This window comes from Engraulis encrasicolus, chromosome 17, assembly GCF_034702125.1.
Source record: "Engraulis encrasicolus isolate BLACKSEA-1 chromosome 17, IST_EnEncr_1.0, whole genome shotgun sequence".
Lineage (NCBI taxonomy): Eukaryota > Metazoa > Chordata > Actinopteri > Clupeiformes > Engraulidae > Engraulis > Engraulis encrasicolus.
In genome coordinates, this window is record NC_085873.1 from 2,204,763 (window position 1) to 2,224,135 (window position 19,373).

A 19,373-nucleotide genomic window follows, 5' to 3' on the forward strand; every position below is an offset into this window, starting at 1 on the left:
GAGGCAGGAAAATGATTGAAACAGAAAACAATATGAACTAAAAACAACAATGGTCTTCAACAGTCATGACTACGTAATTGTTGAACTCACCACATCCAGCATAGCACCAGTGATGTCCTGAAACGGAAAGTAAAGGGGGAGGACACACAGACGCGTAAGCATGAAACAAAAGACCATTCAGATAAATGAAGTGACTCACACATTGTTAACGCCACCATGTCACTTAAATGTGGCCGCTGTGTCGAAACCACTTAAGAGTGAAAAGATGAACAAGGTTGAATAGTTGAATATAAACAAAGGGAAGACGAGACAAAAGGACGGAGGGAAGAAAAGCGAATGCTTGCTGCAATCTGATCTAGCTGGGCCTGGATTAGGCACCCAAGTGAAATTCAAGAGCTAAGGGGTTAATGACAAATACATGTTCATGCATGCACAGACAAACACAGACAAAACATTATGTGTGCACACACATACACACACTCGCACACAGACACAGACACAGACACACACACAGACAGACACACACACACACACACACACTCACACACACACACTCACACACACACTCACACACACACATACACACACACACACCTTCTCCAGCTGGACTGTGAAATAAAATGGGCACCTTCAGAACGTGTGAATACTGTATGTGTTATGCCCTTATTTCAAACAAGACAGAAGAGTGTGTGACGGGAAACAGGAAAGAGGTGGGAGAGAGATTGCTCGGGAGACAACTTTGAGCCATATTCAAACTCAGGTCCATGGGTATATGGTACGACACCTTAGCCAGCTGAGCCACAGGGCCACCTGATGAGTATTCATCTTTAATAAATCCCAAATTATAGAGTAAGCTGACCCAGTGATTTGACAGCAATAATACTCTGCACACTGTACTGTGTACTGTGAATTTTGAATTTGGGTGTACCTTGGGCTTAGCTGCTTTCACACACACACACACACACACACAGACACAGACACAGACACACAGACACACAGACACAGACACAGACACACACACAAACAGACACAGACACAGACACACAGACACACACACACACACACACACACACACACACACACACACACACACACACACACACACACACACACACACACACACACACACACACACACACACACACACACACACACACACACTCACTCAGCTTCCCTGTATGTAACATGACGATTTTTTTTCAGACGCCAGTGAAAGAGCCAAAGCATCCGTCATTAATCATCGTCCAAATGACATGCACATGTCCTGTCAGACAGTATTGTGACCTCGTGTTCAGTGTTCAGTGATAGGCATCATCCAGGTATGTGGAGCCACCACGTGTATGCAGCAACCAGTATCTTATATAACTGCCATGCGGGAAGAGAGAGAGAGAGGGGGGTTTAAGAGGAAGGTGGAAGGTGGAGGAAAGGGTGGGGGGGAGGCCACGGTGTGATGTAAGGTGTTAATAGAGAGGGTGTAAGGTAGCGTAAAATGGGAGAGTTGTGTGCATGTGTGTGTGTGTGTGTGTGTTCCACAAATCCACCTTCGTGAGGCCACTGCTATTGGAGCACACCAACAAGGTGGGACCCTCGCTACACGCGGGCCCCAAATCCCACATGTTTTGACCCCTTTTGCTGGGGTAGTTTGTTTTTACTGGTAAAAGTAAAAGTGTAAAAACTAAAAACGTAACATTTTCCTCACTGACAGGTTATGGCTAGGGATTGTTTTGGTTTGGGCACAGTTAAGCATTCTTTAGCTATTGTTAGGGCTAATATGAATGGAATGGGCCCCACAAAGAAATTCAATTTGGGCTGTGTGTGTGTGTGTGTGTGTGTGTGTGTGTGTGTGTGTGTGTGTGTGTGTGTGTGTGTGTGTGTGTGTATGTGTGTCTGTTTGTGTGTGTGTGTGTGTGTGTGTGTGTGTGTGTGTGTGTGTTTGGGGGGATGCAGGAGTGTGTGTGTGGTGTGTGTGTGTGTGTGTGTGTGTGTGTGTGTGTGTGTGTGTGTGTGTGTGTGTGTGTGTGTGTGTGTGTGTGTGTGTGTGGTGGGAGGATTAAGTCTGTGTGTGTGTGTGTGGTGGGAGGGAGGAGAGTTTGTGTGTGTGTGTGTGTGTGTGTGTGTGTGTGTGTGTGTGTGTGTGTGTGTGTGTGTGTGTGTGTGTGTGTGTGTGTGTGTGTGTGTGTGTGTGTGTGTGTGTGCGTGTGTGTGCGTGGTGGTGGGAGGGTGGTGGGGGGTTGTCGAGGAGAGATGAATGAGACTGACAGAGAGAAAGCAGAAATGTCGAATGATGTCGTACCAACACTAACCCCACTCATCTAACCTGCTATGCCTATGTAGGCCTACTATGTATTTTCCCCTTCAAATGTAAGCTGTTGAACTGGTCCCTTTTGTAAGTTGCTTTGTGGGAATAAAAAAGTGTCTGCAATGTACACTAATGTATTGTGATGTACCAAAAGCAGGCCTGTTTATAGTGCTGTATTTATACGTTCTTGATAAAAGTTCAGTAAAAGTTGTGGATAAAAGTGTCTGCAATGTAATGCCATGTGGCGTACCAGACTCAGGATTTGTGACGTCCATGTTGGCGGAGGCATAGACCTTGCGGTCGTGAAGAGTCTGCTGGGGTCGGTAGTTATCCTGGATGCTTGTTTCCCCGGCAAAGCGCTGGATCTGTGTGTAATATCAGGAAGATATTCTTAGTCATGTGCTCAGAATTCTGCATGACACTGCTTTATGACAGTTTGTTTCTTGGCAACTTACCATACTTTCTTAAGTGTTTGCACATTTGGTTAGCCTAGTAAAATAGCTCCACCTGCCAGCGGCCAAAATTATTTTTGCCTGCGAGTGGGTCTAGCCTCGGACAATGCCCCAGGCCCTGAAACTGGCGGACCAATCACAACGCAGGAGATTTGTTTTGAATCTTTGGATGCAAAGGGGCAGGGGTTTTGGTCAGAGCGTTGGCCTATAGGCACAGACACGGTTGGAAAAACAACGGGTTGTTCCCATCAACAAGCTTCCAATGTCTCATGGATCGGGGCCAGATTAATATTCACATTTAATCTTACATTTAGTCTAGGATAGTAGACTTTGGTAGTAAGAAACCAGACAGCTAAATGTGAGCAAAACATAACCTTGGTGGAGGTAGTAAAGGTAGCAGACTAGCAACAACACAGTAATATCATGTGACCTTTAGATGACCTTTGACCTCCGTGATAGCCCCAGAAGCAGCATCCAAGCCTTACAAAGGTCAATGGAATGTCAGAAATGTCTTGCTTTTCTGTTTTACATTTGAGAGGGCAAAAAAAGGAAAACAAATCTTGTTACACCACTGGTAATGATGCATGTGACAAGACGATGCGACACACAGATAGAACTTGGCAGATGGAACAAGTGATCAAGAGGGTTCAAGTGCAGTTGAAGAGGAAAGAAGCAACATGCGACCGACACAGGTCATTCCTTTTCACTGACATTCATAAACATTTTTGTTGTCTGTCATCTGAACTAGTTTCTAGCTATTGTAAACCTGTGTCATACTGTTAAAGGGCAACTCCTGCCAATTTGAATGTGCTGTTGTATCGCTCACGCTACCCTTGACTTGTCAATACCCGGTGACGCTGCAGTTTTTGGCCCAGCCCTTTCCGAGATATGAGCTATTCTAATAGGGGCAACTTTTGTTTACATTTTTTTTAAAAATGAACATAGGCCTACTCAAAATATTTTCCCAAAAGGTATCGCTGTTTGCTAGCTGTCTGCTGATGTTGCATAACCTTTTGGATGTTTTTGGGAATAAATAAAAATGTTTTTTTGAAATGTAAACAAAAGTTGCCCCCATTAGAATATCTCATATCTAGGAAAGGGGTGAGCCAAAAAGTGCGGCGTCACCGGGTACTGACAAGTCAAGGGTAGCGTGAGCAATACAACAGCACATTGAAATTGGCAGGAGTTGCCCTTTAACATCAAAGAAGCCTTTTCTGCCACAAAAAAATGATTAATAAATATGCAACGGAAGACGAATACAGACGCATGTTCAGCCTCAAAGACTTAAAGAGGCTTCAACAAAAAAAAAAGGACTGGGAATCCCACCGTAAAACTGACGTTTGCGGCCCTTGAGGCTGTTTGATCCGGTCCCCGATATAATTATAATGTAATGCAGTTTCACATGAGATATGACATATTTTGTAAAGGAATCTTATTAATTACATTTGCAGTACAATGGAGTTATATTCAAGGGACTTAACTGAAGGTGGAGTTTGTTTTAAAAGTATCTGCCTTCAATATAGGCCTGAAGTGCAGAGGGAAATCATGTTTTGCTTTCATAGTAAGGCCCCTGGAGGAATATGAAGTGGCCCCCCCAAATGAAAAAAGTTCTAAACAGGGACTAAACGGGAGACTTACCAGGTCTTTGCTGATGCGGATTGGCTTAGGGAAGACAGTCCAGACCACTACTTCATCGCAGGTGGGGGTGGTCAGGGAGCCATTGTAGCGATAGTAATCCTTCATGTTGAGACTCCCCAAAAGGTCATTGATGGAGAGACTCAGAGACATGTCCACATTATCTCCTAGTTGGAAAAAGAAATCAATTGGAGATACATACAGAACTGTAATTAATTAACTAGTCAGAACAAATGTTGAGAGTTCTGAGTCATTCTCTGAGTCTGAGTCATTCTCAGAAACCTTCTCTTTAGGACTTCATGCGCACACGAGATGAATGAGCATTATACAGTTTCATGTGTGCATGAGAAACCCTTGAGGGTTATTTTCAGTCGCACAGCATTTTAAGTGTGTCAGTATGATGACAGATGACTGAAAAAAGTACGTTTTCCACTGTAAAATAAGATCGATAGGTCACACTACGCATCAACTTAAAAAAAAAAAAACTACACTACTATTACTACTTCCTCAGTGTTTCAACGCTTTTTAACTTTAATGTTTTCAACAGTGGCATGTGCAGATTCTTCTTCAATTACAGAAAAATGAAACGTGCAGCTCACCCGTGCTTGAAACATTTGTGATCAACTTTGTGAAGGTATCCCAGGCTTGAATCTGATCAGCAGTCCCATTTCCCTCCTGAGGAGAGACAAAGCCTCAGGTCATTAGTCTTCTTGTTTCAGACATGTTAAAGTTTTACCTTTCACCTGACATGTAAAGGGTACATGTAAAGGGTACGTGTTCGTCATCCGTGTAACGCTCTAATTAAGATGGAAGTTACAGGGTCAAACATGTCAGGTAAAGGACGAAACTTTTACTTGTCTGCTCATTTCCCGATCCTACCCCGTCTCTCTGTCCCACTCGCTTCCTGTCACCATCTCAGACTGTCCTATCAAATAAAGGCATAAAAGCCCCTAAAAATATATTTAAAAAAAAACAAAACAAACAAAAACTATAGGTCGCAATATCAAAAAAATGTTGCTTCAAGAAGTTGAAAATTCAGTCACATAAAGAGGACATCAGGTCCATCAGATTGTATAACGTCATTTGTTCCTTACAACTTAAATGAATATTTATCACTCATTTTTGCAAGATTTTACATGTTCTATGAATGCGGGTAATACCCAAGTGTGGGTGCATAATAAGTGCTACAAGTCATTTTTGACCCATGTTATGCGTTAGAGGAGTAGTGGTGAAAAATGCATTTTTATTCTAAAAGCTTTGCAGATAAAAATGATACAAGGGTTCTACCAATCAAAAACAAGTTAGTTGAGGAATTCATGGAGCGGTTATTAATGAAAATAAGTTATTGCCGCTATATAAGCAATTTAATGTCATCTGGGCCATTTTTGACCTATCTTATGCATTAAAGGGTTAATGCACTGTTGTTTACAAGAAAAGGGCTATTAAAATGCCAGTTTTTTGTCAGACAGAAATGTCAACACTAGCCCTTATGAAGCTCTGGAGCCTGACCTGGCCCCTGTACCCTGTAGGCCAAAAGTACCGTACATGGAACCAATCCATCTTGGGACTTTCAAGGTCATCATGACATCACAATGAGCAATGTTGCTGGGCAACAACACTACACTACAAGCACCTGATGTTCTGATTGGACGATCTTGCCAAGTACCCGCTTAATGATTTCAATTTTGATAATACATAAACATCATGGTTGCAGATCGGGAAGATGGAGAGGTAGGTCCCAAGACAGCACTGCAGGAGGCTGCCCTGGACTGCTCCCTTGGGAGGACCCTACACTGACCTTGCTGCTCTCCCCACCTCCCCACTGCAGGCCCAGAGGAGGCTGTCCTGGAATGCTCCCTTTCGTGGACCCCACACAAACCCTGGTAGCAAATAAATGGCTGCAATACAATTGAATGTTTTTTTTTCCCTAGGGCTCAGTCAGAGGTAGCTACTAGTTCATATTTCAATCTATAGTAGCCTACACAACAAGACCTCTGAACAGACCAAGTCGGCTCACATCTAGTCACTGGACTACCCAGGACTGCACAGGGACCAAAAAAACGCTCAGGTATTTTTGCTTGCCCCCTCTCTAAATTGTGGACCAGTCTCTAACAAAATACAACACCCCCCCCCCCCCCCCCCAAAAAAAAACCCCAACAGCAATGCCCTGTAAAACAGATTACCAGTCTGGACCTGCTACTGTCTGAACCACCATGGAAGCTATTGTATTGGGACTTGGGGCCCTTTCTTCTCTTCAAACTATTGGGGAGGGATTTGGGGCAATTGCCTGGTTTCCTTGCCTGGTTGTGATATGCCTGCCTCCATCCCACTAGGACTAACCTTATAGTCTGCTGAGCATGATTAGAAAATGAAAAATTGTGTCTGTGGCATGGATGGGACCAAACTGTTGCCATTAAGGTTCAAATTGCCTTTGCATTGTCTTGGCCAACACTACATGACCAATCAAACAACTGCTGATATGTCCGTGATAGTTTGGATTTCAAGCATTGTCCAGTGCAGCTTTGATTCCACAGTTCCATTAATGGCACAAAGGGAAAGTGAAGTGTTCACTTTCTTTCTCTGAGGATGACGGTGAGGTACAACCATAGAGGTAGAAAATAACACTAGAGAGGACACAGCAATTTGCGACAGCACTGGGAAATGGCAGCTGGAGCTTCCCAACTTCTGTAGGTAGTGTAGGTCCCTTCAGGCAATGCAAGTCAATGGAGAACACACCCACCTCTGTCAAGAAATTGACTAAAACTGTGTAAATATGAAGTAACACTTTAATCAAAGACCAGATTTGAAATGTCAGGCTAAATATCTACTTAAAACATATGAGTCGATAAAATACATTTAAAAATCAAATAATATCTTTTATGAACATAGTTAGCAACACCAGGGGCGTAGCACCAAATTTGGGGCCCTAGGAACAACCTCTTCCATGGGCCCCCCTACACACACCCCAACCTAAACAACCCTAAATCCCCCCCCCCAACCACCACCCCCCCACCCCGTGCGCGCGCCTACCTCCTGATATTGTCATCCTTCTTGCCTTCCTCAGAATACCCTATGCTTTCCTCTCCTTCACTTGAATCGTTCTCATCTTCAATCATATGACATAATAGACATACTAAAAATATAAAATGTCTTAATCTTTCACATTACCAGTTATGAAAAGTAGGCTATCATATTCATAGGGATGACATTTAATCACTTCATCACTATGGTGTGAGGGGGAGGAGAGAGACTGACAAATCTCTTTTCACAATGCTTCCAGCCTACTGTTTCGTGCACTATGGACACACGAGACATTGATATGTTGAACTGTACTTTCTTCAATGTGCATCGCTGAACAGAAACACAGGCGCTCGCGCGCACATTCGTTCACTCGCACTGCCCCGCACGCACGTCGTCACGTTTGCCCCCCCGGTATCAGTGTTTGGGAGAGCAAGGAAAAGAGTCAGCTGTGCCGGTAGAAGCTGACTTCGAAATGTCGCTTAAAACCTGCGGTAAGGCAGAGTAGCCTAAATAGAACAAAAGTATCGCTGTTTGGATTTGATGTCGCTCAACCTTTGAAAGTCAGGGCACCCCGAACCTAGTAAGGCTATTAGCCTAGGCTATTTATTTCTTTGAAATCATTATTTATTAGGCTACTACATATACTTTCAGATTTAAATGGGCCAGTAACTATTTCACAGTAGCTTGTAATTTTCATGAGCACCTCAATGCAGATAGGCTACCTGCTCAGCACGGAGGTAGGTAGGCTACTCTGCCTCTTTTCTTGCGCTATGCAAACAGGGTCATCTCTTGCGCTTTGCGCAGATTAGAATGGCGTCAGCAACATTCAAAACGCAGACTGGTGCCCCGTCAAAATCTCGTCATTATTTTACCACACTTCAGCTATAACGGGCGTTGTCAGATGGTCAGAGACATGGCCAAGTAACCAGAGCTTTGAGACCGCAAAATAAAAGCAGAATGAAGGTTCAAGACTGACAGCTGTTCGCACCGCCACCTTGACATTGGCAACTGATGAATATGACGTCGACTAATATCGACAGAATCAATCTGCAAATTCGATGACCAGGGCGGGCAGCATTGCACCCGGTTGAGAAACCGCTTTTCTTCAAGACTATGATATTAGCTAAAATAGGCTCACCTTCTCTCAAGTTCACACCATTTGCACCTGCTGCGACAGGGGGCATCTTCACGTTCGTGACATTTTCTGAAATTGAGTGGGATTCATTTTACAAATAGCCTAGGCTTTGCTATAATTTGGATATTTGAACCAACATCGACCCATGTTGGTCTTTTGGGACACTTGTTATGAATATAGGCCTATCAAAGACAAATATGGGTTCACAATGATAGCCAACAAAATGAGATTATTTTTTTCATTTGACATCGGCTATCACAGAAGGCCACACGGAATGGGAATGGGATAGGCTAGTATATCCTACTTTGTAGGCTGTAATTTTGACATTTGGGCTCACCTTTCTTGCAAGAAATCAGCTGCAGTTGCTTTCCTTCATTTTGTTTCCCCTGTTTCTCTTGCCTTTCTATTCTTTTTGTGAAAGCCTGGTGTTTTAGAAGTCTTTCATTGCTAACCGGCTGCTGTGTTTAATGCCTAATAATAATGACGTGAGTGAGTGTTGATTCCGCATATTGTACAATCAAAAGTCCGCGAGAGGGCGGACTAAACCAATGCGTGATAATGGGGGTGTCTGATATAGAATATAGCCGATTTGCAGGCTAGTATATCCAATTCAACAGATGTATTTCCAGAGAACCTTGGAATTACATAAATTACTAACATGTATTGACATTATTTTTAAAATAATGTTTAAAAAAATGAAAGAAGAAAAATATTTTCCATGGGAGGGCCCCCGGTGGGCCCCCCAAGTGGTCTGGGCTCTAAGAATGAGTCAGGGTTTTCCCCCCCTGTTCCACGCCGCTGAGCAACACACTTCAACTATTGTCCTTGTATAGTGTGTTGGTGGACATTTTCACATGATTAAGCCATTTTTGACAGAGGTGAGCCTCGTTCTCCGTTAATTTCCATATCTCTGATCTACCTACAGATAATAGCCGCTACAGATTGCTGTAAAAAGGGGGGTGGGGACCTCTCTAGTGTTATTTTCTACCTCTATGGGTACAACATGTTTAGCAACGCTGCCCCCATGTGCTGATAAAGTGTTACTGCAACTTACGTCAATGAAGAAGCCTAGGACTGCCAGACCGCTTGAGTCGTTCTTAACTTCTGTCATGTTCAAGCCTTCCTTCAGACTTACAATGTGCATCTGAGATTTTGTGAGGACACACACACACACACACACACACACACACACACACACACACACACACACACACACACACACACACACACACACACACACACACACACACACACACACACACACACACACACACACACACACACACACATTGTGCATTGCATTGCATGACAAAGTGAAAACGATACGTGAGCCTAAATTAACACACACACACACACACACACACACACACACACACACACACACACACACACACACACACACACACACACACACACACACACACACACACACACATACTGTACCCACACAGAGGGGGTTGAGGGGCAGAGGGACAGGTCAATCAAATGTATTCCCCTTTGTTCTCCATTTTTCTCCTACCTCAATTGGAAGTCTGTGTCCGTCGATGGAGTGTTCTGAGCCCGGGAAGTGCATCAGGTCTGTTCGACCCCAGTGGAAATGGAACTGTGCAGCCATGTACTTGCCGTGCAGACCCCCTCCGCTGATATTCACCGCCCCACTTTCCAGTTCGCACGTTACTAACGGGTCAGGGGAAATATGGAGAGATAAGACGGAAGGAGGGAGAAGAGTAGAGATGAGATGAGATTCATTACATTTACACTAAGATGCTGCTTTTGTCCAAGAAGACTTACAGTAATTTACAGGTTACAGTCGCAGGAGCAGTATGGGGTTAGGTACCTTGTTCAAGTGCACGACAGCCATCAAGTGTGATAGGGAATGGAAGGATTACCTTCAACCCTTCTCTCTAAAGCTTACGTCTTTAATCATTACACCACGGCTTCCCAAATTCATTCATTCGTTCATTCATTCATTCATTCATTCATTCATTCATTCATTCATTCATTCATTCATTCATTCATTCATTCATTCATTCATTCATTCATTCATTCATTCACTCCACTTTTATGTTTGCATGATATATGAATACATGATACTGTACATGAAATCACTTTTACAAGTTGTCCAACAACACAATCCAAAGAGGGCAGGCAGAGAATTCCATATAACTTTAAACTTGAATGGCACTCAGACTGCAGTCCTTTCTCAAGGAAGCTCGATAATACCCTCTAGTGCTTTGTAGATGTAAGTGCAACTCAAACCTTCAAACTAGGGGGGTATTCCAGGAACATGTTAAAGTGAAAACCCTGGTTAAGTTAACCTATGATAAGCAGTAAACCTGTAAATAGATAGTCCACAGGTGTCATTCACATGTACGGTAGGTAAGAAAATGAGCACTCCAGGATATTCTATAAGATGATTTACCACTGCCTCAATGTTAAAATCTGGTTTGGTACTGAGACAGGTTCTTGAAATACTTATCTAATGATGTTGAATAAAGCTAAGAATGTGACAGTGTATATTAAATTGTACACGTGGATAGGGACAAGAAAATACATACTTTTCTTTATTCTAATGTATTCTAAAAAAAAAAAACCCCTGAATCCTGAAGTGACCAAGATAAGTTCCAAAACAAAACAAAAAGAACCGGGTTATTCTGCTCACCTGAGTGCCCGTTATTCGAGAGTCTCTTCATGACATCCTTTTTCTCAAAACCAGTCATTTGGAAGCTGTTGAGGGCTTTCAAGCTGTTGACCGTTTTAGTGTCAATGTTGATGGGGGACTGTTCTTCCCCTCCACATCTCGGAAAATGGTCATGCCAGTGGGATGGAGAGCTTTCTGCACAAGAAGAACAACAGCAAATGCAGGTGGGATCAGCAATACAACACACTTTTTGAACTACCGGTACCGTACATGATAACAACATTGTTATGGCATTACAGAGGGTCCTAAGTAATATGAAGACTTGGGTAAAACCAAAATTGAAAGCCAAAAAACTTTCAGGAATGCAAGTAGCATCTAATCATGAATGGTTTGTTGTTTTGGCAGGGTGGATTTATTTTAGGTCTAGATAGAATAAGCCTAAAGAACAGCATTAATGAAATAATGAATTTTCAGTGCAAACGTACAAACATACATAGCCTACATACATACAACCACACATAGGCTACATACATACATATTATGCTAAAAAATGACAAACTTAGGGACAGATCTATAACCAACAAGACACAATAAAATGTGAACAAGAAGTAGACTGAAAATCATTGAGGTCATTGTTTCAACTCACCACAGCCTGTATAGCACCAGTCTGGACAAAAGAAAAGAAAAGATATGCACATTTAATTGTAAAAAGCACACAAGCAATAACATTTTCCCATACATGACATTGCTTAAGCAACATGTCACACTCAAGCCCAATGGGATCTGACATTACCAACCAAGAAGGACAGCTAATGTAAACAAATGTTAATACTAAAATAATTGTAATAAAGTACCGCACAGTCAACTTCACAGGTTCCATCTATATTGAACTTGCTGCATCACTCATTAGTAGTACACACTGGCAGCATACCTGCTATCTATTTATACTTGACCCCAAGGACCCCTGGTGGCTCAATCTAAATGCCTGAATGAAAACAGTGCAACATTCACATTACAACACGAATGTCAACAGCTAATGCAGCAATTTCCACACTTTTTCAGTGGGGACCTCTTCTTGGACTTAAAAATATTTTTGTGACCCCCATATTCTAAGGCACATTTTTTGTCCATTAATATTGCTAGATTTTCCATTGAAAGTCCCTTCTGTCTGTGGCCTTCTCAGGTATAAAACTGGGCCTACTAAAGTAGGCCTACTCTAGTATTTGACAAGATAACTCTAACAAAATGACCAGATAAAGAAGAAATATATAAGATATAAAAATAATATAAAAGAATATAATAAGAATATAAAAAGAAATATAAGAGATATATATATATACTCATTTCTCACCCTCTGAAGCCCCAGACAACACAACTGCATTTGCCACCAACAAAAGGAATATCAAATACATCTAAGGGGAGAGAACAAAGAAACAGCAAAGGAAATATTAACTAGGACTCTTTTCCACCTGTCTCCAGTGACACATGACTTCTTCACATTTGTACCTTTTAAAAAAATGTTTAAAAAATAAATAAAAAATAACGCTTAGTATAATTATATCCAATAGAATTAGGCTATTCATTAGGCATGGTACGGTTTGCGTTGCAAACCGAGACCGTACGGTTTGCATGTCACGGAACGGGGTAGTGGGCAACCGCACGGTGCCCACGGTTTAAAAAAAAAAAAAAAATTGAGTGACCACCGCCGGACGACGCTATTAAAATCCTACTACTTTTACAAGCATAAAACACAAAGACTACATAGGATATTGAGTGTGGAAAGACTGATTTCGATCAGCCAACTGAAAGGCATAATGTAACAGCATGCAGCTGACTATGCTACAGTAGCCTACAAGCAAGTGCAGGTCGGTCACCCTCTCCCCCCTCTCTCTCCACCTTAGCGCAAGTGACTGTTCCCAGCCTTTATGCTGACCATTTTAAATTAAATGAACATGAATTTACAAACAATGACAGATTAGCAGAACAAAGTAGACTATGACTTACGTTACAGTAGCCTAGTGTAGGCTATATCCACGTGGCATTGAATGGGGATTCCGGACGGCAAAATGCGAGATAATTGAGCATATCCATCAGATTCACTGCGCTGTCCTTAACTGCAATCAACTGTAGAACTAGGCCTAATTATATGTAGCCAGTTAAACTCTGATGGACGGAAGGGGACTTTGTGCTGTTGCCTAGTTAACATTGATGTTTAACACTATAACAAAAATAAAATTTGACTGTTTTAAAAGGCTCAGCTTCACAGGAGTTTTGTGAAACATTCTTGTGCATACACTTCTTAAAAAAAACGATCTTTTAAAATTATTTGTTACCTTAACTTTCACATTTTAACATAACATAACCCTATCACTTGTTCACTTAAAATTGAATTTGACTTCTGATTTTACTTCTATGCGTCTCACGGCCGGCAGTTTCATGGTAGGAAGCAACTGATTCATAAGCGCAAAACTCGCAGAAAGCGGTATCAAAATAAAAGTCAAATTCGTTCTCAGTGTGTCATTAACCAAAATAGTCATACTGCACTGACCTAATGGTCCCATTGCATACAGGAGTGTAGCTGTTTTATTTTTACACGTCAAATGTGTTATAGCATGTAATATTTGAATATTTGTCAACTTAAAAGTTAGGACTTAGTTCTCCCTTTTTGTGAAATAAATGGAAGCATGTTAAAATCATTGATATCTTTCCTCTTTCAGTTGGGTTAAATGAAGTCAAATTCAACATACCCATGATAAGCTTACATTTTCATTCTAATTTTTTTATATATATATCTTTTATATAATAGATTTTATTTAAAAAAACAAAAACAAAACAAAAACAGAACCGTACAAAACCGAAAACCGTGACCTTGAAACCGTGATATGGACCGAACCGTGACATTTGTGAACCGTACCACCCCTACTATTCATCCATGACAAGAAAATAAGAACATCATTGTATGTGGTTTGAATTGCTGCACTGATGTAATGGTTATACTTCCTCTTCAATTAGACTGACAATTGAAGACATACAAAGTTTATGTCCATCAAAATTTGGACTGATGCGGTTAATCAGTGTTGATACTGTACGTATTATTGTGCCAAATGTGCTATGTTCATATTGGTTGTCATAAAGAATACACACTTTGGCACATTTGTACCTTTTATTTTCTTTTAATAAATAGGACATAGTCTGATTATATTCAACAGAATTAGGCTATTCATCCATGACAAGAAAAAAAGAATTGCAAGTCAATGTGTCCATGTGTCAATATGCTAGACTGACAAAAACTGATTGCAGTGACAGAGAAACCTTCCAAACACACTCACACACACGCACACATCCAATATTAATAATTAGATTTAAAAAGGAAAAAGACAGAGAACATAAACTTACTTTTATGCAACTTTCCAGGCAGGCAGGGGGGTGGTGCCGGCTCACGATAGATACGGTAGGCCAAAACTGATTAGAATCCAGGCGCCGATGACACTATAATCGAATCACAATGACATAGCCCAAGCTGCAGCAAGGTGTACTGGATGTCCCCTCTGAGTGAGAGGAGCCTCTGAATGAGGTGCAGGATGAAAAGAAAATGGTGTAAGTGACAGTCAACAATGTGGAAGAGGTCGTCTGAGTGGAGACAAGGAAACACAGGGGAATGGGGGATCAATAGGGGCCATGGGCCATACGCACGCTCACGCACATGCACATGCACATGCACATGCACATGCACATGCACATGCACATGCACATGCACATGCACACACACACGCAAACGCGCACACACACACACACACGCACACGCACACGCACACGCACACGCATACATGAACAGACACACACACACACACAAACAAACACGGGTGGAACCTGCCCAGTCATTCATCCCCGGCCAGCCTGAAAATGCCCGGGAGACTTTGACAAAACATTTAGTGACACCTCTCTCTCTCTCACACACACACACACAGTCACGGACACAAACATACTTACAGTACACACACACGCATACGCACATGCACACACATGCACAGGCACATGCACACGCACACACGCACACACACACACACACACACGCACACACGCACACACGCACACACACACACATTGCAGGCGTGCATGTGTGTGTTTTTACAACAGTTTTTCTTGCCTTTGAAAGACATACCTAGAGACAGGGAGAGGGACAGTGACAGACATGGGAGTAGGGTGGGGGGTGCATCCCCTGGTGGCTGACACTTGTAACTTGTAACTCGTGGTGACAGAAAGATCCAGATAGGGCCTAAGTATTCTGAGCTACTGTATATGCTGCATCTTGAATGAATTGAGCAATATAAATCTATTATAAAAGCTCAGTTATTCTGAATCAAACTAATACAAATCAATCAATTAATGCATTTATTCTGTAGAGGACTGAGAGTGTCCTGTTCTCAGACTTTTGTGACAGCAGACTTCAGCAAATTCACTCAGGCAAGGTCATCCATGCACAGTCATAAACCCAGCATTACCTCCAGACGAAGAAGAGCAACAACATACAAACACTACCTACCACCTACCCAGCTCCCCTCTCCTAATAAGTGTTTACAGTGACCCCACACCGTAATGGTCCAACAGCTGTCAATGAATCAGTGTAGACAGACATTACATCTACTAAACTAGACTGCCTGTGCAGTCGCCTTCGACTGCTTAAGGTATATCCCCGAAACGCGACGCTTCCAGTCCCCCATTATTCCTACCACTCCCGTCCACCATTTCGTAAACGTATATGATACTTACAGACGTGACATGACGTGCATAGGCTTAAAACCAAACGACTATTGTGAAAATGAAGCAAAAAATTGGGCACATGGTAATACTGTTTTAATGGTTCAGTGGATATACCACATTTGGTACAGTGTAATAACCAGTGTAACAATATTTAATACAATGTGATACCAGTGTAACACCGCCATTTTTTTTACTTACATCATGTGTTTGTGCGTAAGTGGTATTACATGGTATTGCATATTGTTACACTGGTATTACACTATATTACATGGTATTGCATACTATTACACTCGTTATTACACTGTACCTGATATTGCATATTGTTACACTGGTATTACACTAGTATTACATGGTATTAAATATTGTTACATTGGTTATTACACTGTACCTAATATGGTAGATTCACTGAAATGGTGAACCATTAAAATAAGGTGTTACCGGGCAAATCAATCCACCCAGTCAGAAGTTATGGGCCAAATGAAAATTCCGCCATTTTGAAAGTGTTGTCTTCCAAACTCGAATCAGTTCATGAACCTACCCTAGAGCATTCACACACAAAATCTGAGACAAATCCATCCACCCGGTCAGTAGTTATGGGCCAAACAAAAATTCGGCCATCTTGAATTCAGCCATCTTGAAAGTGTTGACCTCCAAACTCGAATCAGTTCATGAACCTACCCTAGAGCATTCACACACCAAATCTGGGACAAATCCATCCACCCGGTCAGAAGTTATGGACCAAACAAAAATTCGGCCATCTTGAATTCAGCCATCTTGAAAGTGTTGACCTCCAAACTCGAATCAGTTCATGAACCTGCCCTAGAGCATTCACACACCAAATCTGGGACAAATCCAAACATCCGTTCAAAAGTTATCGCGTTAACACGAAAGACCTTACGCGGCGGCGGACGCGGCGGCGGCGGTGCACGCAAAACCATTACATCCCCGACGCTCCGCGTTTCGGGGATATAACTAATCCAAGACCTCATACACAGACACAGAGACAGACACAGGCACAGACACAGACACAGACATAGACACAGACATACGCATGCATTAACATTGACAGAGGTGTCAAAAGTAAAAGTAAAACGTTTTTTTTTTTTTTTTAAAGAAACACAGTTTCTTTCCAACACAGGTAACGTATCAGAGAGACAAAAATCCACATTGTTCAACCTCAAGCCATTCAGGCTAAAGGGCTTGACACAAAGGTCAGTGTGTGTGTGTGTGTGTGTGTGTGTGTGTGTGTGTGTGTGTGTGTGTGTGTGTGTGTGTGTGTGTGTGTGTGTGTGTGTGTGTGTGTGTGTGTGTGTGTGTGTGTGTGTGTATTTGTCTGTGTATTTGTGTGTATTCTGCACTGGGTGAATCAAGTTTGTGGTGGGTTCTGATAAAGTTTTTAGCGTTTTTCAGTAACAACACAGTCTATCTACCTCATTAGGAGGCCTACAATGAAGTAAATGGTGTAACAGCTATGTTGTTTAATATGCCAGTGTTGTTCTTATACCATGAATTTACTTTTACTTTTGACACCTCTGACACTTAACTTCCACCTTCCAATACTCCCCCTTCCAGTCAGAGGCATGTACCTGTATACTTCACAATTTTATATGTACTTGACTTGATAAGTAAACGTCATTCCATCCTTGTCCCCTAATCTCCTTGTATCTATCTTTGTAATTCACATGTTGTCCCTGTTGGAAAGCGTGCCTATCGCACCTATCCTGGTACATTAAGAGATGAGATGTTGACACTTGAGACAGAGTGGGGACTGGTGGTAGCTGTTGCGGTGACACTACTGTTCGCAACGGAGGATGGGCCTGCATGACTGAACATACAGGCGGCAACATCGCCAGAGCTTTTGTGGCAGTGTGTGTGTGTGTGTGTGTGTGTGTGTGTGTGTGTGTGTGTGTGTGTGTGTGTGTGTGTGTGTGTGTGTGTGTGTGTGTGTGTGTGTGTGTGTGTGTGCCAAAAAGGCATGTTGTCTGGCTATATGTCATCCTCCATTGAGAATGCGGAGATGGGGTGAGACAAGAAAGGTCCCGCATACATGTTTCGGTTTATTGCTCTTCTTCAAGCAAAACCAAAACATTGATATTAAACACTGCAATTGTGGACAGTGTGCGGGAACTTTCTTGTCTCTAACTTTGGTGACCCAGGGGTTCTGTTCCGACGCACCTGGCCAAAGGAGATGTGCAAGAATTCTACACAAAATACCACCAGATTGTAGTCTAGTAAACCAGCGCCACCCGCTGGGTACCATTTTTTTTTGCCTGCGAATGGGTCTGAACTCGGACGGTCGAACATTTTGAATTCATTGCCCTGAATCTGGCAAACCAATCACAACGCAGAGATTTGATTTGAATCAAAGCGGGCAGGGTTTTGAGGGAGTGACGACAAAGCTTGCAACGCTGGGAAAGCACATCAACGAGAAAGATGGTGCTGATTGAGCGTTGGCCTATAGGCCCAGGCACGGTGTGAAAGAGAACGGGTTGTTCTCATCAACAATATTCTGATGTAATATTCATCGGGGCCAGACTAAATTACACATCCAATCCCACATTTAGGCTGGTTTATCAGGCTAACCAGATGGGGAAAAATATTTAAAAACCTGAAACTAGATACATACCATAATGTGCTTGACTTCTGGTTCCTATAATCCCTGCACCAATATACCAACAATATGCCCAAGTTCAAATGTAAATTCTATCTCTCTACTACAGTGTTTCTCAAACTTTTTCAGATCGAGGACCACTTTGTCCCCCAAAAAATGTTCAGGGACCACCTGTCAACTGAATGGACAGTTGGCAGGTGCTAATTTGACATTGCTAATTTCGATACAAATCCCTTACTTTTTATTGACATTACAAGACAGTCTTATAATTGTTATGAAAATAAGACTTCAGCTATGCTTAGCTTTGTAATAATGTTACAAATATAGCCTACTGCTAGCTTGTCTTGGAAAAGTAGAAATCCCCTCACGGACCACCTGAGCTCTGTCGCGGACCACCAGTGGTCCCCGGACCACACTTTGAGAATCACTGCTCTACTACTTCATCGCCCCTGGCTGACTACTAAGAGTACCAACACACACTAACAGAATGTCTATGGCACCAGGAAGAAGCAAACTAAGTACGGTATACTAAACAAGGTGAATGAAACAGCTGAAACCATGAAATGCACGCACACACGCACACAACTCACACACAACGCACACAACTTAGCCTAAAATTCATCAGCCTAAGCACTACATTTGAATGGAAAATTCTTCATTTGTCATTGAAAACACAGAATTAGAATACATAAATTCTGTAAGAATAATGCGGATCAATGATCTCAAGATGGTTGGAGAAAATAAAAGCAATGTAAAATAATATTACCATGTGGTCTTGGACAGTAGGCCTATATCAGCAGTCTGAGTGACACGCCGGA

General features: G+C 42.2%; 1 protein-coding gene across 1 annotated transcript; it reads right to left on the reverse strand.

Moving 5' to 3' along the window:
* Window positions 1-10: 10 nt before the first annotated feature.
* Window positions 11-19,369, reverse strand: LOC134467153 (carbonic anhydrase 4-like). The gene is made up of 11 exons (XM_063221068.1): window positions 19,322-19,369; window positions 14,580-14,748; window positions 12,535-12,595; window positions 11,830-11,850; window positions 11,205-11,378; window positions 10,062-10,219; window positions 9,597-9,686; window positions 4,986-5,061; window positions 4,390-4,553; window positions 2,550-2,664; window positions 11-117 (listed from the first exon to the last, which is right to left on the reverse strand). The coding sequence occupies exons 3-11, from the start codon at window positions 12,593-12,595 to the stop codon at window positions 38-40; spliced, it is 939 nt and encodes a 312-aa protein (XP_063077138.1). The 5' UTR covers window positions 14,580-14,748; window positions 19,322-19,369; the 3' UTR covers window positions 11-37.
* Between the last annotated feature and the right edge of the window lie 4 nt (window positions 19,370-19,373).

What these genes read in the sequence shown, in the direction of transcription:
- LOC134467153 (XM_063221068.1), bottom strand. Translation starts at nt 12,595, where the DNA reads ATGTATTTGATATTCCTTTTGTTGGTGGCAAATGCAGTTGTGTTGTCT. An exon ending in CTGGTGCTATACAGGCTGTG is followed by an intron (nt 11,379 to 11,829) that starts GTGAGTTGAAAC and finishes CTTCTTGTGCAG; the next exon opens with AAAGCTCTCCATCCCACTGG. An exon ending in TCCTAGGCTTCTTCATTGAC is followed by an intron (nt 5,062 to 9,596) that starts GTAAGTTGCAGT and finishes GTCTCTCCTCAG; the next exon opens with GAGGGAAATGGGACTGCTGA.